Source organism: Carassius carassius, chromosome 14, assembly GCF_963082965.1.
Source record: "Carassius carassius chromosome 14, fCarCar2.1, whole genome shotgun sequence".
In the NCBI taxonomy this organism is placed as follows: domain Eukaryota; kingdom Metazoa; phylum Chordata; class Actinopteri; order Cypriniformes; family Cyprinidae; genus Carassius; species Carassius carassius.
Genome location: NC_081768.1, coordinates 15,721,931 through 15,747,312, shown reverse-complemented (window position 1 = coordinate 15,747,312; position 25,382 = coordinate 15,721,931). Strand labels below are relative to the sequence as shown.

At 35.1% G+C, this 25,382-nt stretch overlaps 1 protein-coding gene across 4 annotated transcripts in view; it reads left to right on the top strand.

Moving 5' to 3' along the window:
• The first annotated feature begins 577 nt into the window (after nt 1-577).
• LOC132157140 (KH domain-containing, RNA-binding, signal transduction-associated protein 2) overlaps nt 578-25,382 on the top strand; it is a 66,589-nt gene continuing 41,784 nt past the window's right edge. For 2 of the 4 annotated variants that reach the window (XR_009437523.1, XM_059566336.1), the window contains exons 1-2: nt 579-955; nt 14,665-14,792. Coding sequence is in view for 2 of the 4 variants with exons in the window: in XM_059566336.1 (XP_059422319.1) it covers nt 865-955; nt 14,665-14,792 (219 nt within the window). In the remaining 2 variants the exon portion in view is untranslated. Of the gene's footprint in view, nt 956-14,664; nt 14,793-25,382 lie in introns of all 4 variants that reach the window. The other 2 variants (XR_009437524.1, XM_059566335.1) reach the window with 2 other exon arrangements.

The window sequence follows — 25,382 nt, the reverse complement described above, 5'->3', positions numbered from 1 at the left end:
ATGCCTTCATGATCGTGTTTTTTTTTTTTTTTTTTTTTTTACAAAACAAACAGTTTTTAACTTTACAAGACATTAACTGAATTGACTGGAGATGTGTGAGTTACTTGTGGATTATGGAGATGTTTTTATCAAACTGTTTGTACATCTGACTGCACCCATGCACTGCACGCAAATGATCCACCACTGAGCAAGTGATGTAATGCTAAATTACTCCAAATCTGTTCCAATGAAACAAACTCATCTACATCTTCGATGATCTGAGGGGGGTTAAAAAAAAATCTGAAACTTCTCCTATTTGGGTTAACTATTCCTTTTAAAGCATATGAAGATGGACTCATACATACCATTATTTCATGTTGGATTCGGTGTCCAATTATACATGCTTTATAATACTGTTAAAACAATGCATTTGTTGTCTGATTTCTTTCCACAGCAAATGTGCAAAGGCAGTCCAAGGTTACTTGTCAGAGAGTGCAAAACCATAGATTTGCATAGAAGATTAGGTGTTCAGAACCATGGACAGGGGTCACAGATCAGCAGTGGGATCTCAGAATGTCCCCTGTTCAGTCCTAAAGACAATATCTGACATTAGCATTCAGTTTGCTCTCTGGCATGATTACCAAACCAAATATAGATGGGCGGAGTGAGAGTACAGATTCGGAGTCTGAGGTGGGAGGTTTTACATGAGAGACTCGAGGAGATGGGTACACTGCATTGATATCTTCCACGTTGTGCGCGAAAACCACACGATCCCTCCCCGATATTACGCAGTCTATTTAAACGCAACATCCACACACCCATTCCATCACTCACCACTTTGGTCGTCTCACCTGTACTCGCAGTGTTCAGGAGAGGAACCCAGTGATGGATCAGGACAAGTACCTGCCAGAGCTCATTGCCGAGAAGGACAGCTTGGACCCGTCGTTCGTCCACGCGATGCGCCTTCTTGCTGAAGGTAAACTATGATTTCTTATGATATCATTTTTAGGCTCGTATCTGTTTGGTGTGGCGTCGCTGCTGTAGGCTACAGTGTTTGTGCCGTTATCGCGAAACCAATATTCATTATTCATGTTTAATTCAGATAAATGGATATTTGTTCTTGAAGCATGTAAGAATGAATCATGCGTGTCAGGTGTTATCATTTAGGCTATTATTATTTGAGGTGATCATTTATTTAGTAAAATGAGGGAACTGTTCACAAGCTGGCTTGGTCTTGATAAATATTTTTTGTATCTATGTAAGGTTGTCTTTTCCAGTTATTGGGACTGTGCACAACTTCGTTTTCTTACAGCGCTCAAGTGAGCTTTCAATATGTTACCAGTGAACAGAATTAAAAAAAGAATTAGAAGCGACAATAAAATATTTGGCAGCTGTTCATCAGTTCTACTGGAAAAGTTCGCGTGCTTCATCGACGTCGTTTACTATAATCACAGGAATTGGTTCGAGTTAGGCTACTGGATCGGGCATTATACAGTAGCTACGGCAAAAGCATTCATATACTGAAAACCTATGTAGCCACTCATAATAATAATTCTTTATGCAACTGATCTAATGAATTCAAATTATACATTTAGGCTATCTCTCATTCTGTTTCATTTAATAACCAGTATGATAATTATATCATAACTTAAAGCGACGTCAGGTATTTCAAATCTGCTTTTTCTAAAGACATAAAATGTAAAATAATTAGATAATAAAAGTAATTTCATTGCTTAATGACTATCTATGTTCGTCTCGCGAACTCATTGATTTAGTAGCTACCACAAGGTCAGCTAGACATCACTCATCTGAAATACTATTTAAACAAAACACTCGTTTTTGAGATATAGGTTCTACAAGCCCTTGGGCTTGCCTTATACCCACAGCCCAAATCTGATCGCAATGGAAAACTGGCCAGCAGCTTTCTGTTGTTATGGTTACCTACTTTTTTTCTACGCAATTTTATTATTATTTTTTTCGTATTTGGCTAGCTATGACTAATTTTAATCAGACTTTGATCACTAAAAACCACGTTTTGCCATATGAACTTGTATGAAAAAGAATAACTTACCAGCTGTAGACTATATATAGGCTATGCACCTAGCCTATATCTCTATTGATTTATTGTTCAGCACAGAGAGCCTAAATATTTCATTGCTTACCCCAGTGTTCATTTGTTTGAGGTCGTGAGGACAACCTAACATGGTAGCATTACATATGATCTGAAGTTATTATAGTTGGGATAAGATAAAAGCAGTCCTTGACAACTCATCAGATAGTAAGCAGAGTAATTAAGAGGCAATTATGGCTATTACAAAGTACTTACACTGGCTCAGATTATCTCAAGTGCAGGGGAGCACAGTGGGGTGTGTGCTGATGAATAAGCAAGCATATAATTAAACGACAACAGTTGTAACTGGTCCACATTATCAGGAAATTGTAAACAGTAAACATATTTTTAATTGTAAATAATGTGCAACATAAATTTACATTAAAACATAAGTCACCATCAATGCTGCTTGCAATAATGGTGATCTGGTTGCATACAGCTCATGTCATCTCATGTGTTGTATTTATTCATGAATGTTAGATTCATTTTCACATGATAGAAGCAAACAAACAAAAAATGTTCCGCAAGCTCATGGCAAATATATGAGCTGATGATTCAGGTTCTGTAGAATTGGGTCCTAAAACAGGCTATGCTTTTTCAACGGGGAAAGTGTTACCAGGGTTTTCTGTAGGTAACAAATGTGTCTAGTAAAAACCTCTTTATGTGCTCGAAAATAATTAGTCATAATCTTTAAACCAAATCAAGATAACACAGCTCTCCACAAAAGGTATAATAAGTAATTTATATGCTATCTTTCAAATAAACTAAATTGGCCATGGTTATGCAAGTCTGCATATAGCTTATGTTACCATTATTCAAGTCTGAATATTTTACCTCTGCAAAAAAAAGAAAAAAAGAAATGTAATTAATGGCAATTAGTGGCAGGTTACTTACTCTCCTGTGGGTCATTTTTAACCTAAGTAAACACCTACTGTCTTAAAAGACTTAATTTTTAGTTCTTCTCCCAAGACATGTAGAAAAAAGTTTGCGTTTCATATTCACATTTAAGCGTTATATAATTATTATTATAAAATATGTAATTTATTCATAAATAATGAAAGAAATAAAAATGTTAAACTTTATCATCTCTCACCTTGGTAGCACATTATGAAGATTGTATCAATAGTGGCAAATATATATATAAAAAAAAATCATTAAATTTCATGCTGAGGTACCCTGCCAGTGTTTATTTACCCAAGCACATACTTGATTTATTTCAGAATGTCACATGATAGTAAGGCCTCTTGGTACTGCATGACGGGCCAGTGAACAGTACAGCCGATTTAAACCTGGATAGGAAATGACTCTGACCCATGTTCAGGGAACACTTAGATATATGCTTTCTTGTTAAATATTTAAAACTGTACACTGTCAAATTTGCTGTGCATTTTGGGATATTAAGGGAATTTAAATCAAATGCTTTCTCTCAAAGTTTCTGGGTTTAAGGAGAGTTCAGGCAAGGAGTCTCCCACAGCTTAGATATTTTGGTACAAATTTTGTCACTCCCTTTAAGAGGGAAGTGATTAATTTTAAAACGGCGATCAATACAAGCGTAACTTATCCTAAACACCAGGCGGCCTGGAAACAACTGACAACTAAGCACTTCAGCTAATGGCCCGTGCCTGCTGTGTAACTCTAATGTCTAGACCTCTCTGAAGCTTCACAGTTCCAGTGCACTGTAAAATAACTTGCACAAATTATTAGAATTGCTAATTTTAGGATTTTTTTTAAATGTGGAAAAAAAGTGATATTTATCATGACATATTTTAGTGCAGCAAAGCAATGGCCAGAGGATCATTTATCTTGTTTTTCTTTTGTTCTTTTTTCTTTTCTTTCTCAGAGCCATGCAAAATGAGATGATTTTTGATAATCTGCTCAACGTTTGGCTGTTTTCCAAGAGATCATTAGAATTCATATATAATTTTTTTAAGTTCATGAAATATCATGCCATAGAGTACATTTGAACTTATACACAAATCTAATATAAATAAATATATTAGGATTCCATACAGGATACGACATATATTGTCATATAAAAGTAAAAAAAAATTATGAAACCTATTAGAAATTGGAACAATTTTTATATTAACATTTATGTCTAGCACATACAAACATGTTTAAGTATATGTTAAAATAAAACCCATTAATATATGTTGATATCATATAAATAACAATATAAAAGTAGTATAATATAATATTAATATATGTTTGATATCAGATAAATAATAATATAAAAGTAGTATAATATAAAATAAATAATATTAAAGTAGTCTTATATAATATAAAAGTAAATATAAAACAAAGATGTATTTAAAAAAAATTACAAACAGACACACACACACACACACACACACACACACACACACACACACACACACACACACACACACACACACAACACACACACACACACACACACACACACACACACACACACACACACACATATATATATATATATATATATATAATTAACATATGTGCATATTTATATATGTTATACATGTATATCTTCATCTACCCAGAGAATGCATGTGAAAATTATACATCACCTTATAGGTAGCATGTGTGATCATTCATGATATAAGAAAATATTTCATATATTACATTTTGATATTGGATGTAAGCAAAATTTGTTGACAGGTTTGTCTCAGGAAAGATAGGGGAAGTTTAGCTGAAAGAGACTCTTTAAAGTTTATTCTTTTTCTCCGTCCAGATGCTTTGAATTTCAGGTGAGACAGTCCACTTCAGAGAACCACCTACCTGGAATGAGCTGTTCCTCATGGGGGAACAAAGAGGATGCTTCACATTCCAGTCTGTCATTTTGATCTTGTAAAGCACATTGCTGAATTGCTTTTATAGAGGTGACTTGATGCAAACCACTTACTTTAGAAAAGGACAGACTGCAACTGCATCCACTTTAGAGTCTATTTTTCTAAAAAGAGCCTTCTTTGCCTCATAGGGACGAAAAGTAAAGCAACAAAAAAATCTGCTTAGCAACAAAAGTTTTGGAATGGATATTACAAGTTGGTGTTAAAGATGAGGGAGGCTTTTGTTGAAATGATGAACTGAGATGAAAACAAAGCATTTAAATCAAAGTGCTCTTATATGATTAAAACAGCTGGTCATTGATTTCTCGACAGATGTTTGGGGAAAACGGTGTCTTGAATGAAAAGCAGTAGACAAAACATTTTTTAATCAGAAAATGTAGTTATATTTAATTTAGCTATTACACTTAACTGTAGTGATTTATGTTTGGTTTAAACAACAGTAGTACATGAACTCTCAAGGATTGCTGTGCCTTATGGGAAAATTCTACCAGTACATCCTTAATTATATAGAACAGGATGAGTGTCATATTTCAGTAATCAATCACCCTTCACTATAATAACCAAGGATGTGATATCTGGAGAAAGCTTTATGTCAGTATTCCTGTTCATCTCAATGGCAGTTGCTTGCCTGACGCAACACCTAGCAGTAGTACTAGATTTAAAAATGAGGTTTTTGATCAACAAGGATACACACTGCATGCTTTTGAAAGCCCTCAAAAAAGTATCTGCTAATAAGACTACTATAAATGAAACATTTGGGGTTTTGTAAATTGTCTCATTTTCGGAGAATACACTTTCATTTTTCAGTGTCCGTCAATTGAGAAAAATGCTTTTTTATTAACAGATAGTTGTGTAGTGTAGTTACAACATTTCCCAGCAAGGGCTAATGGGACCTGGCTAACTATCAATTTGTAAACCATTCTAAGTTTCTGAGAGACTCAAAAGCCTATTGCTTTAAATTACACAGTGCATGTAAAATGTTTGCAGTCCAAGTTAACAAGGATTTTCTTTAATGTTTAATACTAGCCGTTGTTAACTGACAAAATGCGCAAATCCACATTCATTATCAGCTTGGATTTGCGCAGCTTGTCAGTTAACAACGGCTCTGTGTAGTAACAGAAGCTCTATGTGAAATCACGCACCTGATGGTATTTACCGCTGATTAGAGAACCGGCTTTACTGACGAGATGCGTATTAATCATCGGCCAAAATATATCGTGCACCCCTATTTACTGCACACATCTTTCAGATTCTACACAGGTCATATGCTTCCAGATGTCTTAAATTAGTGCTAATGAGTGCAGTTGATCAAATGTGTGATCTAGCAGTAACCTTGTCCTGACAAAATGAAACCATTAGGCTACAGAACCTGTCTCAAGATGGGATGAATGTTTCATGATATGTCTCCATATTCATAAGCAGCCTTTTAACTTGATTTAGTTCTCCTGCTGTATAAATTTGACCTGCAGATTGCATAGTCACAGACTTTGATAGACCAACTACCGCAATCCTCCGGACATTAGTATGTAGAGTGTGAGCTATTTAAAATGGGTATGTTGATAGGATCAGCTGTTCCTAACAGCTTCCCATTTCAAAACTTATCAAGCCACAGCTCTCTATCACAGAGTAATCATGTGCAGGCTAATAGGTTAATGCCAGCTACCTTAATATTTTGATAAATATGTTGATGTCATTCCACAACTGAAATTGATAGATGGCTTGATACTCTGTTCTAATGATATAGGACGTGCCAGGTCTCTTTAATGTTTTGGGGGCCACAGGAAGACCTTGTTTAGCTGTGAGCTACTAGATGTGTGACTATTCGTTTTTTCCTTCTATATACAGTATACTGTAGGTTTACTGATGGAACAAATGATTCCAAGCCACCAGCCAACTGTATATTTTCCCCCGGCTTCATGAATCTTTATCATGTTGCCTTCCTTGAGTTAATAGCTGTGAAAAATGAAACCTTTGTAGGCAGTATATTTAAGTAGAAAGGCATCAAGGAACATCTGAATCTACAGTAGCATTCGCATAACTGTGCCTTTATCCAAGTTGGTTTTTGAAGCATGGTGCAGATGAAGATAATATCCCACAATCCTGATTCACGATTGGTTGAAAGAAAGAAATGAGTGTCTGAAAATGTCTTTTTCCAAATTTCTTTGCTATTTTATTAATTTCTTTTTTCATTATTATCTACAAAGCTAATTAAATGAGCATTTATATATTCCACCAGGATATGTTTATTTTTTATCCTCACCATGCACGTTGTTTGGTTTCCTCAGCAGCATAACTGGCACAGGCCATTTCTGTTTGCTATGAGATACACAGTGAACTGCACTGCATAGATTGTTCCTGGAACTTCAGCTGGAACAAAGAAATCCCAAGTGTCTTTGTTTCTCTGGCTGGATGGCAGGTTCTTTTTCTTCTTGCTATTACAGCAACACCTTCTAAAAATGAGATGCCCATACGCTGTGAGAGGCACTGAGTAGCACTCCCTTGCAAGCATGTTTGGCGACTTGATGTACTACCACTCTTCGGGGAGAACTGGGGGTGGCTGACAGCAAAATCGAATGGGCTTGTCCTTGTGCTCCTAGAATAATTTGCATCAACATTATACACGTGGCAGATGTTAATGTGCATTTTGGCTAAAAAAACTAAATGGATCCTGAATTAAGTGTGTGATTTCATTTTGAAATTTGTGTCAGACTGGTGAAGGAAATGTGTGGGATCTAAAAGCTAGGTATCTCTCTGTCCCTTTGCTCTTCTCTATGCTCATCTGTAGCATAGTGTGAAAGGAGACGGAGCAAAGCTGGAGCAGAAATCATATCGTCCTTTTAATGCATGAAAGCCACAGTCTCAGTTCCTTATTCATGCGTAATACGAGCCCCCCGGCAAAAGTTCAATTAAGGAATCTTCTTATGATTGGGAGAGCTATTTAAAATGTAATGGAGAAAAGAGATTTTCTAAAAAGCATGTCAGAATGATTTAAGGCATTTTTGTGTCTGTGTTACTGTTAGTCAGCTGCCAATAGCTGAATGTCTGTTGAGGGCAGCCTGTAATATGTGCACACATGTATGTTTAATGTACAAGTTTGAGGATTTTTATTTTTGAAGGTGAACAATGAAATGTATAATGTTATAATGTATACATGTATAATGTATAAAATTAATCATGGTTTTCGAAATCTATTGCACAGCAGTTACACAACAGTTTTCAACATTTATAATAGAAATATATGTGTCTTGAGCACCAAGTAAGTATATTAAGCTGAAGTAATGCCACCACAGAAATAAATTGCATTTTAAAATATATTAAAATGGAAGTTCTTTTTTATCAAATAAATGCCTTGGTGAGCATATTGGAGTTACTTCAAAACATATATATATATATATATATATATGTAGCCATTCATTTTTTTATTATAATATTGCAAAATCATAGATAAGACATATTATATATATATATTAAGATATTATATATATATATCTGTCTATCTATATATATAAGGAAATAGATCTGCTATCTGCTGGGTGAAATTTTTTATCTTATGTAAACAGGTCTGTTTACTATCTCTGATATTTTTAAAACATAATTAAATTATAATTAAATAAAAAAAAACCTTTGTAATATATTTACTGTCCTGATATGTTTAGCGTCACTCTAATTTTGTAATGGCACCCTCTGAAAGGTGCAAGTTCCAACTGTGCTGACATCTGTCGACCAACTACGTTAGACCTGAGAGTCTTCTTTCCCACTTATTAGAAGCTCAGAGAGGAGTGATGCAGCACACGCCAGGCTCACTTTCATTGTAATTAGGAAGCAAGACAAGATGTTCTTTACTGTGGAGGTTAAACATTAGCGTTGAGAGTCTTTTCTTCCCCGCTAAGAAATATCAAGGAAAAATCTTTTCATTCACCCTGAATTGTTGTTCAACCATTACAACACATTTGTTGCAGGGATAAGAATTATTGAGGCATATCCATAATGAATGCTTTATGTCAGTGGTAATGTCAGTGTATTTGACTTTAAAGCATTTTTTGAAGGTCATACAATTTTAATGTAGAAGATAACCGTATTAATGGTTCAGTGTCTTAAGATGCACAATGTGCAAATATCACCTCTGACTAAACTATAAAAAATATCTACATTCCCACAGGGGCACTAAGGTTAATTAAGTAATGTAAATTGAGGTGATGCACGATGAAAGGTGATGTATGATTGGGAAGGAAATGAAAAGAGAAGAGGTTTCTAATAGTAATGGCTTGAGTAATATTTTTTGAGATAGGCAGAAGATGGAAATATATTAATATTCAGAAACTGAAATGAGTTTCTCAAACTCATCTGAAACAAATATTATGAAGCCTATTGTAAAATCATGGTGTTGTAAAGTGACACTTTTAAACAAATTTAAATTTTAAAATATTACAGACAAGGGTGCATTTGTTTCATTCAAAAATAGCAATATCACTCTTTGAATATGATGTGGTTAGTGAATAGTGTGTGTGTGTGTGTGTGTGTGTGTATGTTTTGCACTCAATTTCTCATTTACCGCATTTACAGTAATGTTGATATTATTAATCAGAATTGGATCATATTGACCATTTATATGTAAATGAACAATACTCTATGTGTAGCTGCACCCAGATCTCCCAGTTTATTTGTCAGATGATGCAAACTTTGGCAAAAGGGAACACTGTAACCCATGTTTTGCAAATTTCGTTGCTTCACATTGTTTCTAGATTATTGTGTTGAGTGATCAGATGCATTTGAAATAATTGCTAAAAGCTTCATTGGCCAAAAAAGTAACTTTTCACAAAAAAAACAATTTTTAACAGTTTTTTGATCCTGCCACAAAATCACCAGCTAACATTACTTGCAGTACCGTTCGCAAGGGCTGTGCCAATTGTGCGACTGCACAGGGCCTCATGCCTCTAGAGGGCCTCGCTCCTGGCCTGCATTTTATGTCGTTTAGGCCTATGTCTAATATTTATTACTGTTTTTCCACCCATTTTGTCCTTTGAACGACTAAAATAGTCATAGCTGATAGACAGCATAAGACTCTGTGTATAAGAATGACTAAAGTTGTTTGTTGTTACGATGACAAAAAAAGTTTTAAAAGTTTACCTTTTAGGCTGGTCTGGAGCCCTGCATTTCACCAAGGCTTTTTTACACCCCTTGGACTGGGCTTCGGGACAATTTTCACGTCATAGTTCATAATTCTTATTTAATTATTTAATTGCTTTATTATTATTATTATTATGCAGTAGATACTTTTGAGTGTGTGCGTAACCGTAATTTGTGAGCAAGCATGTCAGTGAGCATGGCATCACAATTGATCAGATGTATGTTAATGTTGTGTTCATTACTATAGCACACCCCATCCCACCACACACACACAAACTAAATTGTAGAGGGCCTCGCACGTCAACTTCGCACAGGGCTTCGCACCCCTCTTGTGATGGCCCTGATTACTTGACTAATCATATCAGCAGCACACGTGAAAGTGTGAATGAGTACTAGTCAGGTGAAATCACTATCATACTAAATAGACTGTAAGAATAGACTGATTGCTATAAAAGGAGGGGAAAAGTGCTTCCAATCATTGCGTTCATTTTAGCAAAGGTTTCCTCTAAAGAAACTAGTGCAGCCATCATCAATTTGCATTAAAATGGCCTCACATGCAGGGAAAATGCTACAAAGAATATTGCACCTGAAAGAACCATTTACCGGATCATCAAGAACTTCAAGGAGAGAGGTTCGACTGCAGTGAAGAAGTCTTCAGTGCAGAGCTTGCTCAGGAATGACAGCAGGTTGGTGAGAGAGCATCTGCACGCACAGTGAGGCCAAGACTTTTGGACAATGGCCTGGTGTCAAGAGGGACAGCAAAGAAGCCAATTCTCTTCAAGAAAAATGTCAAGGACAGACTGAAATTCTGAAGGACATACAGGGATTGGACAGCAGAAGACTGGTGAAAAGATATTTTCTCTGATGAAGCTCGCTTCCGACTGTTTAGGACATCTGGAAAATCGATTGAACGATCCATAAGTAATTTGGTGATGATCCATGCATTTTCCAGCATTATGGAGCACCATGTCACAAAGCAAGAGTGATAAAAAGTGTCTCGAAGATCATTACATTGAAATTTTGGGTCCGTGGTCAGGCATATTCCCGGATCTCTATCCCATAGAGAACCTGTGGTTCACAAGCAGAAGCAACAAATTGTGATCAACATTGAGATCTAATAAGGCAAGAATGGATCGCCATCAGAAGCTAATATCCAGCGTGCCAGAGTGAATTGCAGAGGTTATGAAGAACAAGGGTCAACACTGTAAATATTGACTCATATTTTTTGCCAATAAAAGCTTTTTTTTTAAAAAGCCTTTTTACCATAGAAATATGTGGAAAAATAATCTACAAATACTGAAGCAGCAGACTTTGCAAAACATAAAATTCATGTCACTGCCAAAACTTTTGGCCATGACTGTATAAAAAAATGCCTTTCTACTACATAGACAGCCAAGTTTTATTAAATATACATATCTTTCCTGTATTGAATAACCCCTTTAAGTGCCATGCAAACTTGATTTCTTAACAAAATTAAACAGAATGTCTGAGTGATTTCTAGAAATCCAATCAAGAATTGAAATAAAAATTGAACCGGAATATAAACCTTCATCTAAAATTGATAAAGGTGGTCATTGCTTGCTGAAGTAGTATGAGTAGTAGACAAAAAAGTTGTAAAGCAGATTGAAAAACATTTCCCTCAGGTATCGCAGGGCAACAATTCACAAGCTGATGTAACATAAGTGCTGCCAAAAAAAGTTTGTATTCAATCCTTTGCCTGTGGTCTTTGAATTGAAAGTGTCCAAATTGGGTTTTATTATAGATCAAGCTTATCCTTCAAAGTGGGATTTATGTTATAAAATAGGAAAGTACAATCACATAGGGCTCTGGCAGCTGAGATTGCCTCAGCTCTCTGTTAATTTGTGTCCTGGTGGATTACAAAGCTACTAGTCCTACAGAGTTGACTTTTCTGAATAGGAAGGGCACTGGTTTGTAATATTGCTGAGACAGAAACACAAGGCTGCTTTGAGCAATGCACAATTAGCTCAAACTAATTTTCATCTCTCACTTGTGCCAGTTGCCTCCTCCATATTCTGTGACTGAGTCATCACCTGTATCTATATTTAATCAGTTTTAAACCTTGACCTTTGTAACCTTATATATGTGTGTATGAGTGTTTCAGGAGAGTTCAAACTAATTTTTGCACTGATTATGTTACAGATTACAAAGAAATAGTGAACACAAATTTAGGATGAGAAAAAAACCACAAAAAAAAAAACAACGGTTAACAGATAACCTCCAAATGATTTTGGGTTGAAAATGTAATTTACAACTTTTTTATTTACAATATATAACCGGAACAAAATGGTGATTTACCTTTCTTTTTCAAAGCCATATTATCCTAATGTGAGTGGTTTTCTGAGTTCAAGAGGTCAGATATATATATATATATATATACCTTTGAATGACCAATCAGTAGTTTATGCATTGGTAACCGTATATAGGGCACTCCTTAAACAAGCTGGGCTGAAGTGTTTTATGCAAAGGCATAGCACTAGATTTCGGAAAAAGAAGCTAAGCCAGAATTTAAGCCTGGATCTTCCCTATTATGCTGCGATACTCATTCCACAGAGCCACTCACCCTTGAAATTGTTATATGTATCCATTTATGGACATTTTGGTCTTTTACTCATTCAATAAGATCAGATCAGATCAGCAGCTCCTAAATAGCACCCTGAGACTTTTGTTATTTAGCGTTGTCAGGCATGCATGGCATACTCAAGAGATGGCTTTCATTGTGTTGCATCCAAAATCAATGAAATTCGAAGACACAGAGGTTTAACAGGGCTCTTGTTTTTTTATCTTTATTTTTTTTTATATATGTTAAATTGGTTTTTGTTCACAGACAGTTTGTATGTTGCAAAAAGTCAAAGGAATAATGGCAGCTTAGAATTTTGTCTGATCAGATCTTTTCTGTGCAAATAAAATATTAGAAATGCATGGAGCACAAGTCTGTTCCCAGTGGATTACAATGAGAATTTACAGCTACTGAGTCTGCAGAAGTACTTTTATATTTCAAATGAACTTACATACGTTCATAAGCAAAAGGACAAAGTGATTATACTTTCCTAATTCCTAATTCCAAGTTATATTTTCATGCAAAAATAAAAATTAAATCAGGCTGTTTGTGGCCACTCTTCGTAAAATGTATTGTTAGGTCTCCCTCTCATTTACAGCCTGGTTTGATTTCTTTCATACCTTTCAGAGGAAGGGGTAAGGCGACAGGAAGAACAGCATCCCCAGTGCAAAAAAGGTCAAAATAAAATAAAAAATCGATCATCATGATCAGGTGATTGAGCATGTCATTGTTTAATTTTTTTTTATAGAAATTTCAACTTTTCATGCTTTTGTCATTTTGCAGATGCTTTCCTATAAGTATCTTGCAGCCACCTGAGAGTAAGTGTAGTGCTGAAGAGCACACAAAGAAGCAAGACCTCTGTAACTCTCCAGTTCATGCATCGCCTCAGCTGGCATCTGAACACACAACCATAGGGCTGTTAGTGCTAAAAAGCTTTACAAGAAAAAAAAAAGTTTGTTAGGTTTAAAGCAGTGGTTCTGGGGGTCAGGGCCCACTAGGGGGCATCAGCAAGCTTCCAAGGGGACCTTAAGTATTTAAATTAATATAAAAAAAAAAAAAAGAAAAATGCTAAAAATAAACATAAAATCAAGATGTAAACTGAGCATATTTTCTGTATATTGTTTTTACAATTGTATATCGATGATACTGTTACTTTTTTTGAAAGGTACCAAGTTGGCCTGCCTTCTGGTTTTCAGAAATTGGTGAGACGTGTTCATCATAAATGTGCTGAACTACTCCTGTGGTTTCTTTGATAGGACACCCGAGGGCGACTGACTTCATATATCCTTCATATATTCTCAAATATCAACTTGAGACCAGCTGGTTCAAAATAACTGCAAAAATAACTCTCATTTTTATGATTTTTTTCTCTCAGTGATTTTATCCTCTGTTGTTATTCTTAATTCCAGCAAAGTATTTTATAACAAGCAAATAATTGCTTTCTATCTGTTTATTGCAAAATGTTATTAACATTGGGATAAAGTCCAAGCTGCTCCTCCTCACTACATTCCGTGTAGAAGTGAAAGTGAGACAATGTGGTTTTCTGCAGGTCTAAGCAGCTGAGAGACTCACCAGAGTTGAGGTGAAAAATAATGGTCTCCCTTCACCTGCTGACTTCCCTTACCATCTTTCCCCACTCCGTGTTTTACACGAATTGCACAGGTTCATAATTCTCAATTCTGCTGAGCATTAATTTAGCAGCGACAGAAGGGGATCCCTGGAGGAACCCAGGTGACAGCTTCATTTCAAGCCTCTTTAATGTTGTGTGGCTGCTAAGTCTCCGGCTCAATTCTCAAAAGCACCATAAAATTCCTCAAGCACAAAATATTACAGTTTTGCGCAGCAGCTTTTCAATTTGTGTTTGTCATGCGAATAAGGGCTTAGCAGGCTTATGCCGACAAGTTACGTTCTACACAGAGTATTTATTTAATTGTTGTTAATAAACGTGACACAGGAAGCTGAAAATAGTTTTGACTCGTATTCTGGGCTGGAAATCATGACATTATTTGACCCGAGCAATTTTATCTTCTTTCATTCAGAGATTGAAAAGTTTGAAGGAGACGAGTTGAGAAAAGATGGCGAGGTGAAGAAATACTTGGATATCATCAGCAACAAAAACATCAAGCTGTCGGAGCGCGTGCTGATCCCGGTGCAGCAGTATCCTAAGGTAAGACCTCATTGCTGCATGCAACATACTTAAAGAGCAATGACGTCCCGGTCAAATAAATGTTAGTCATGTGGAGATCAGAGAAGATCAAAACGCAATTCATCAGTTTTATGGGATTGCTGTGCTCGTGGTAATGACTTAATATGTTCTGTATCTGGCAGGAGCAAACTAGATGGTGTCAGACTCTGATTTGTGCTGCACTGCAGTTCTGCTGTTATTTACATCCTATATTTCTGTCCTAGCTGAAAAGACTCCTGGCTCTTTAAGAGTAACAGGCATGCACATCTGTTTCTACCTGTTCAAACATTATTCTGCCTCATTTCGTAATCAGGAAATTATTCTTGTTTTTACCAGCTGGCCTCTCGCGCATCTGTTAGGAACTTTTAGTATCCGAGCACCAAAAGAGAGAGACATAAAACCATTTTATTTAGCAACATGGTCAGTTTTGTGTCATGTTATTGTCTGTTGGTTGATTGATCTTCCTGTGGGGCTTCGACTTTGTAGCTCTTGTATCTGTTATGTTGATCGCTTTTATTCACAGCTAACAGCTGAAGTCTTTAAATGTGCCATAAAAACTAGACATGTAGCGTATTTGGCGCTGAGTGCTTATGTTTAATTGCTGCTGAAAGTTTGATTATCGAAATTCAGTGTTTAGAGAGCCAGAACTGACTGGTTTGATTCATCAATATATTGTTAAACAATATCCCACATAACGTTTCAGTGATGTATATTCGACGAATGTTATGATGTAAGCTAAAAACAGAGTTTCAGGTAACTGGTTATTTATTTCAGAATACTCTGTTTTTATCACGTTTGGTGCATTTTATTTAGCATTTTATTTTATTTAGCATTGTGCTGCTTTAAAATGATGCTTTGAAAATGAGTGGAAAAAAGCCCATGAGCATTACACAGACGGATCCATAAAGCTTCTGAGCTTCTCATATGCTCCCTCGTTTTTTTACTGTTTCTGCCTTAGGAAATGAATCCCTGGAGTACTAAAATGTGCAGACTGTTTGATGGGTTTAGTAGATTTGTGCTGTCGAAAAAGAGAGTACAAAGAACACGTCTTAGGTTTAGATTTTACATGTCTTGTTCGAGTTGTAACAATGGATTTTTGTTTTCCCAAATCCCCTTTCCTCAGGATCTTGGCTGCTTTGTAGTTACGTAAATTTTATGGCAAAGTTCTCTTTTGATATTCCTGGAACGTGAGAAATATCTGTCCAATGTAATTGGATTGATTAATGTTATGTGTAGATTATGTACGTTTCCGAGATTTTATTTACATATCGTTTTTGGTAATAGGGTAAAAGGGTTTATTTTCCCCCCAAATATAACCATAAAAAAGATATGTTTTTGTGAAGAGTTATATTTTTCAGGTGAAAGAAGTAGTTTCGTTGCAAAACACGACTGCACAAAATAGAGTCAATGTGTGCAAGTTATTTTAGCAGTTATTATTGATTTGAGACATGATGAATGATTTTTAGAGCCTTATGGAGAGCTATGGGAATCCTGACTTTTCTTTCAGTAACTGCAGACTGAAGCAGGTTTTGGGAGGAAGAGTCTGGGTGAGAGAGGATAAAAAAACCTTATGATGCACAACATATTGCTACCATATTGGTTATGATCATCGGTATTGTTTGAAAGGTCTGTATTTGACTTTTTATACTCAATTCTCATGATTAAAATTTTAGATTACCTTTGCAGTCATTGCAGTCATTTCTTTTTATAACTCACTTAAAGTCAATCATTAATAATTTAAAATACTTATTTAGACAAAAATTGTGTCAGTGCATTAGTGAAAGTCCTGCTAAGAAAAGGTATACAGGTATTCATGCTATATTCTTTTACTTGCCATGGCACTTGATATAGAGCTTAAATCTTTTGCTGCATTTACGAGCCATCTCTCTCTGACGGTTAGAAAGCACTACACCTCAACATCAGTTGATCAATGAACTTGTGGACTATAACAGATAATAGCTTATAGAGTCTAGACTTTGTGTTATGTTCTCTGTTACAAATCCTCAGGATTTATCTATGTGTGGTTTATTAATCCGTGTGTGACGACAGCGCTGTCTCCGAGTTTTGTCTAATCATGCTTGATGAGACTGTCTCCAAGGAAGAGCATCTGGGCTGCAGCTCAGAATAACTGAGCTGGAGTCGGTCTTGGTTTCTTTGATCCTCTCATTAAATTAGGCTAACTTTAGTTTAGTTTATGTATTTGCATAATAAAGAATAGGCCTTTGTGGACCTTGAAAGGCAGTTTGTTATGTATCTTTTGACTATTTGTTCTAATGTTTATATTGACCTTGACATGAATTACTTGTTCTAAATCTATATTGGTCTGCATTGTTTCAAACTGAGACTTTTAACGCATTACCCCATTGCTTACAATATCTTTGTTCTTCCTGACAAGATATTAATTGCACATCACTGCTGTGTTATAATGCATGAGTTCAATATACATTCATGGTACGTTGATTGTTTTCTCCAAATTAATGCAGAGCACTTTCTTTATTTAAAATGAAATGTGAAATGAAAAATTCAATGCATTTACAGTGGCACTGACAGCTGGTATTGTTTAAATTATCTTATTCATTGAATATTAAGTTCAATGACGCCTCTGTGCTGAGTTGGCAAGGTTACAGAAAACACTGGGGAAAAGTATGGTAAAACAGGGACAATTGTAACATTTTCGTTTTATAATTCACAGACCACTAATGTCTCTTCTTGGATAAAGAATGTTGGCTAAATATAAGACAATAACAAAACAGTGCCATCACCAGACTTCTGATAATCTTCAATAGCAATTGAATTTAATACAAGAAGTGTGTGTGTACCTGTTATTCCCTACATTATGACGACCACATGTCCACAAAAAATGTAAACTAATATGAGAGTGTGTGCACATTTATCTGGTTTATGAGGAGGACACAGTTTGATATAATGACATGGGTATGACATTACAATTTGAATGTGATTTATGAGGACACTTTTGGTGTCCCCCATAATTCAAAAGGCTTAAACAGCATACAAAATGTTTTTTTTTTTTGAAAATCTAAAAATTGCACAAAGTTTTCTGTAAGGGGTAGATTTAGGTGTAGGATTGATTTAGAGAGATAGAAAATACAGTTTGTATAAAAACCATTAGGCTTATGGAGAGTTTTTGTGTATATATATATATATATATATATATATATATATATATATATATATATATATATATATATATATATATATATATATATATATATGTATATATATATGTATATATATTAGGGATGCACGATAAATATAAAAAAAAAATAGAACCGGCATTACTGACAAAATGTGCATTAAATATTGGGCGATATTTATCGTGCATCCCTAATATATAATATATATATATATATATATATATATATATATATATATATATATATCAAAGCATTCTGGGAATTAGAAATTTGCTGCAACACATTTAGTTTAAATTCAGCTTAACATAAAAACTTCTTTAGTTTATGTAACTTTTTCTTTTAAGTACAGTTAGCTTTCGGTAATGTTTAAGTGAAATTAACGCATTTCATTGTTCAGTTTTACAATGCATGTAAAACATGTTTTTTCTCAGTTAGAGTGAGAACTTTACTGAACATATTGTGAGTAAGTGTCATCTCACATCATTGAGAACATTTAATTTGTTAAATTGCTCCAGGTCCCCCCTATATCTTGTTGGGAATCCAGTTTCTGCTACTGCATTAAAAAACTCAACAAATGTACTTAGTTGATGTGTTTTGGACGGTGTCCACCAAATGTTGAATCACCGGATATTTTTTCTCCTGACTCGTATTACCTCTGTTACTGTTCTATGCACAGATCTGTATGTATTTCATTGCGACATCAGAAAAAACTGCACACTGTTTTCACTTTTTCATCAGTGTCTTTTATCTGTATGCAAATAAAGTGTTTGATTTACCATAACTTGCAGAGAAGCTCAGTCAGTGGTTTGCAATGAAATATAGCCCTGCTGACACAGACCTCAGATACCTGAGAACTGAGAGAAATCAAGAGAGTGTCACACCCATATAGACCAAAAAGAAGGCCAAGAGATGAATGGGGTACTGCATCACCATCTAGTATAGTCAAAGACACGGTCGCCATGGAAACCACTGTATTTAGTTTTAAGAGATGGATTTGGGCATTCTATCAAAGGGCGTTTCTGCACATCTGAGCATGGCTGCAATTTTTTCCCATAAGGGGCTAGTGTTATCTGATCAGCAAAAGGGGTAACGTGCGTAAACATTTGGGATGTCTTGGTTTACACTGTAGTGTAATTCATTGTGTTTGCACGGGTTTACAAAGTAGCCAGACCGCCCTGGTGTCTGATTTGTCAGAGGATTCTAATTAAGACTTAGCAAATGTCCTATGGGTACATCTGTTTGTGCAGAGACTCATTAGAGGCATAGTAGACGCTAAGCTTGTTTTGGTGCAGTGTACGCTGATGAATCAAAATGGTGCGGAGTATATGCTATCATTCACCTGATTCCATTGGGTTGAACATTAAATTGACAAACACATGTTCAGTAGCACATGTTCGTGCTGCAAAAAAACTTGCATGATCAGCACCTGGATCGAGGCGGTAGCTGCATCGCCTTTTTTTTTCAGCCAATTTTCTGACTGCTATGCTGCACTATTTCAATCCCATGTCAAATCATGATATAATATCTATCTATCTATCTATCTATCGTAACCCCCCCCCCCCCCCCACCCAACACCGGTTGAGAGAAAAAAACTAAACAAAGAAAAAAATGAATTTTAAAATATACTTTTTAGTTGTGATATAGTGGCTCAGTCTAACTTATATTCACACTGATGAATTTGGAAGTCAAACAAATTAGAATATTAATAATTTTATATTATTATTCCATTGACAGTAATAACCATATATTGTAAAACAATTGCACTGTTAAATATTTGAAAATGAGTATTTCACAGGTATATTATTTTACCTTATACTACAGTAGGGAAATAATTACAATACTTTTGTCCTAATTTCTACACTTGCAAGCTGGGCCTAAAAATAACTTTTTGCCACATCTGCCAGTGGCTGGTGACTTGAGAAAATTTGCCAGCTATGTTTTCTTTTTTTCCTGGCCATGAAATGATTTTTGCAAAAATGTAGCAATTGCTACTAAAACAACTAAATAGGGTTGGGAATCATTAGAAATGTTCAGGTTCCGGTTCAATTAAAATCATTAAACAACTATTAAAAAAAAATTGTGGTAAGGAAAAATGCACAATACTCAACTACTCAATGCTCAATACTGTATTACTTACTGTCAACTTATTTTTAAGTTTGGCAATGTCAAAATGTAACATTTATTACAGTATAAGGATCTTCATATGTAGGGTTGTGTATAGTTAGACATTTTCAGATTCTGGTTCCATTTATATGAACTATTATTATTTTTTACTATTTTACCTTCACTGAATGTAGTGTTGCTGGAAGGTAGTAAGTAATGTTGAGTAATGCTAGTCCATCAATCAGCATATGCTTCAAAGGTGATATTTTTTTTACACTATCAATAACATTTTGCTTTTCAAGCAGCAATTGGTTGGCCCATTGAGGGCCTTGAGGGCTAAGACACTTGTTTATTTCCCTAAATTAATGAAATATAAACTGTTATACTTATAGCCATGTATACACTCCATAAAGCCCCTATTTTACAAATAACAGTGCAGTCAGGAGATGTATATTAATGGCAATATGGGAAAAATAAAATGTAATTTAGTGGTGCCAAGTGCTGCGCGCTGCTGGTACATCCCACATGAAAAAATACTATAGTAATTTATAGTAAATACTATAGTGTTTTTGAACCATACTATAGTAAAGTGTATTATACTGAATATATTATAATATTTACAAAACTTTGATAATGAATGCTACAGCATACTGTAGCATTAACTATAGTGAACTGATAAACTGTAATAAATACTGTGATATATACTTTAGTTTTTACTACAGTAAACTGTGGTGTATTTATTATATTATACCCTATATTTGTAGAAAACTTAGTACAGTATTGGGTAAAGTAATTTGTTTATATAAGTATGGTTGTTATATTACCACAGCAACCATAGAATTACCACATAAATGACTATAGTATTTTTTCATGTGGGATGTACAGTCAGACAAAACAACATGCACAGTTATCAAAGGTGCGAGTGTTTGTAAAAAATGACAGACAGGCTGAATGAGAAAATAAATTCACTCTCTCTGACAGCAGGTGGCCCTTATGGAACGGCATAATTTAGTGTTTACTTGATTTTAAATACATTATATGAAGGTTATAAAGGAAAAATGACATCAAAACTTTTCTGAAGTCAGTAGTTCCCTTCAGAAATACATTCATATAAATGTCATAATGAGAAGTATTAATATAATACATAGGTATTCTATGTAATGAATGGGAAAAACTTTTTATACACACACACACACACACACACACACACACACACACACACACACACACACTGTATGTATATACTGTGTATAAATAGTATATACAAGCATATTGCATATTTAGCATATAATGAAGAATGTATAATTATTTATTATCATAACTCGTAATATTGATAGATTGAAACAAAATTTAGCTTATATAATTATAATAATTATTAAATAACTAATTATTAATATTGTTATTATTATGTGTATGCTAAATTCGATCTGACTTAGTGTTTTTTTAAAGGATTCAAGGCTTTAACATTAGAATTTGACATTATTATCATTGCTAAATTGCTTCCCAGTTAAAGTGTTGTAAAGAAAGTCAGGCATGCAAGAAATGAAAGCATGGGGATGTATTTTTTAAGCATTTGACAGCAAGAACTGTAGTTGTATTGACCCAAAAGATCTTGAAGATATTCATAAAACCATTGTAGTGTAGCGTCGAGAATTCACAATGCTGTTTTATTGCAGTAGTTAACACCCAGCTTTACCTAAACCTTTCATTAAAAACCAGCAACAAGAAAAGACATAAACAGATCTACCACAAGGTTTGCCTTTATAGTTTTGAAAACACAACTAATCCGTTGAATAGTAATGCCGGTGTTGTTGTCCCCATAGATTGTGGCTTATTTGTCTCCAGTTATATGACCTTTACATGGAGGTGTAGGCAAGCTCTGCACAGAAAGATAATCCAATTGTTGTCTTGTCAAAGAATTCCCTAGTCCCAAAGGCCGACCAACCTTGTCAAAGGTGTTTAACATAGATAAGCTGCTGAACAGATTCAGAATCGAACAGCACACAGTAGAAAAAAAAAATCAACAATAGTGAGGAAGTTGTATCTTCTTAATGAACTAAAAGCCTGCTGAGGCGCCTTTTATTTGTTTTGAGGAAGGTTATTTATATGATTGCAAACATGAGCTCCGATAATGATGTTTTCTTGTGGTGTACTGTTGTTGGTTCAAGATTTGGAGAGACGGAAAGTCATGGAAAGAAACACTGAGCCTATGGGAATATGGCTTCTTTCCTAATCGGTTTATAAGGCTTATCCCAGTATGTTTCAAATGACCAGCGCCCCATGGGAGAACACACTCACTAAGCAGCCAGCAGAAAGGCATTCATTGTGATGCTGCTGCCATAATCTTTAGCAAACAAATATATTTGCACTTGGAAAACTTGTAAATGTGTGCCTTTCTAGCTTTTTGACCTTTCCAGGACAGCATTTCGTTTTAAGAGCAGACACCAAAGTGACATGGGAAATGTAGTCTGGGGAAGAGAGTGGATGCCTCTCATCTGTATGGGTAGCAGTCTTTTAACCTGTCAGCCTCCTGACTCTGAGATGGTCTTAATGCGCTGTTTGTTTACCCTGCATCTGTGCTGTCAGCCCCAGAGTGTCAGAGCTCAATATGGGTTCTGTAATGCAGGGGATCCATCATCAACTTTTCCTCAGGCTGTTACCTTTTCTAGAGCTGCACTGAACACAATGTTCAGAATGTTGGAACATGCGTTTTTAGTCTGATATCATGCGTGATTGTTATGTGCATCTTATTTTCACGCATTTTTTAAATAAATATGCTTAAATATTATTATAACATCAACAACAATATTATTATTCTATTGCTTATATAAGTTATATTAATCATTATTTTAGTATCATTATTATTAGATCTATTAATGTTAAGAAAGGTCTGTTAATGTTAATGTGATAATGATATGATAAAGGTTTCAAGGCTTAAACATTACAATTTTACTTTAAACTCTTTCCATATTGCTCATATTTATAATACTGTAAAAAAAAAAAGTCAGGCATATATAAAGTCAAAAAATATTTTTTTAAGCAAGTACCCATTCATTTTATCAAATGTAACAGTAAGGACTTTTACAGTGTTACAAAAAAATTATATTTCAAAGTAATGCTGTTTTTTTTCTCCACAAAACAATCCTGAAAAAATTTATTACATTTTCTACAAAAATATTAAGAAGCACAAGTGTTATCAACATAAATCACATTTTAAAATATATAAAACAGAAAACAGTTATTTTAAAGTGTAATAATATTTAATCATTTAAATAAATGCAACCATGGTAAGCATAAGAGTTCTTTAAAATGTATAAATAAATGAATAGAAACGTAAAAAAGTATTTAAAATCACATCACAAAATTGTAACAACTCCATACATTTGAACAGTATAATAAGTGTACCGGTATTTATTATAAATATTCAAATATACGTTTTATTAGTCATCATCCTGACTTATTTTGATGTTAAAGCTAATAAAATAAGGTGAATACTGGCCAGTATCAAAGCTCTCCCTCTTTCTCAGCTCATTAGCCTCCACTAACAGCTAGCACTGGTCCTTTGACTCCCACCTCTATTTAACACCATAGTGCGCTGCCACTGTTTCAGCCATTCTCTGCTAATGCCCATGTCCATTGACTGCGGCCAAGTCATTTCTCCTGGCCATTATTACATCTCATCCTAGTCCCCAGCAATAATCCTGCTATCAGCCAGTGCTAGGCCTCGCTAGCTGCACAGCTGGCTACAATGGAAGTAGAAATCTAACCCCATCTGCGGATCTTATCTGGTTTCACAGCTTATGGCAAGGGTGCTATGTTTCCACCTCCAACTCAAACAGAGGCAAACAGCCTAACTGCACTAATGGTTATGTTAAGTGTTTCCTTTGCCAACTTTGGCTGGCAGCACATTCTGTTGTGAAGCTTGAGGTGTTTTGTGCCATTTTTGCTGAAACAGCCTTGAGGATATTTAGAAGTTTATTGGCCCTAGACATCATAGTCATTTATACAGCATAAGATGCAGAATGTAGCTGTTGTAGCTATTTCTGGAGAGTATATAATTCCAGGTTTAATTGGCACAGTCTGAAGCCCATATCCATAAATAACACAAGTTAGCATGTGTCTTGTGCTTAATATCTCTTTAGTTTAATGTGTATATCATATTCAGTCATTGTAAATAGGCAGCAGATTGAAATTGTGTGTCTGTCCCTCAAGATATACTTTTCCAATTTTTTGATGCTGTGAAAAGATGCACCAAAAATAAATTAGTATATTGTTCTTTCATGGCAGATAAGAATATGCACCTTTCATCTTGCAGAATGAAAACAAAATATTCAAAGACTTAGATAAGTGTAGAGGAGCAATTTGCATAAAGTGTGTTGAGACTGGGACAGCAGAAGAGAGAAGTTTTCTGTGTCATCGGCATATATCAGAAAATAACACACTTATCTTAATATGTTCATCAGTTTACTGAAGCACCCCCTCCCCCCAAAAAAACATTTATCTTTCGCTTACATGCTTACGTGCATGACAATTCCTTACAACAACTCCCCCTAGAGGTACTTCTACACCAACAAGCTTTATCATTGACCACAACATCTCCCCCAACTTACCAATAACACCTGTACTTTCATGGCAATTGTACAGTAATACAAACATCAACAAAAGACCTAGTAGTTCAAGAATTTGCTAAATCTTTATTAGGTTTTTCTCTTTTATATTTTACCCATTTACTGAACAATATCTTGTAATAAAGGGGTCATTTGATGTTGCTAAAAAGAACATTATTTTGTTCTTGAGCATAAATTTGGTGTAATGATGTGTTTATGTGGTTTAAGGTAAAAAAATCAAAAACATTATTTTCCACATACTGTACATTATTGTTTCTCCTCTTTATGAAATACATAGATTTTTACAAAGCTCATCGGTCTGAAAATCGAGGTGTGCTCTGATTGGCCAGCTATCCAGTACGTTGTGTTTGGCTGAATGCCTCAAGTATATAGTGGAACTGTTATGCCCCTCACATACTGTTATGCCATGTTATGCCATTGGACGAGACAAAACCAATAAAACCCATTACAAACGAGGTATTTGATGCATCCAGTAGGGACATAATTACTGATTATAATGACGTATGCTGTATTTTTAAGTGTTGCGTTGAATATCATGCCACGTAAATATAAAACGATGTCTGCATTTGTGATCAGAGAAACGACAAACAACATGCTCTACTCTATTAAAACTCGCCACTTTATAGAAACATTGTAGGTTACTCTTCCAGGAAACAGTCCTGGTCCTCTGTAAAATGCACTTGCAC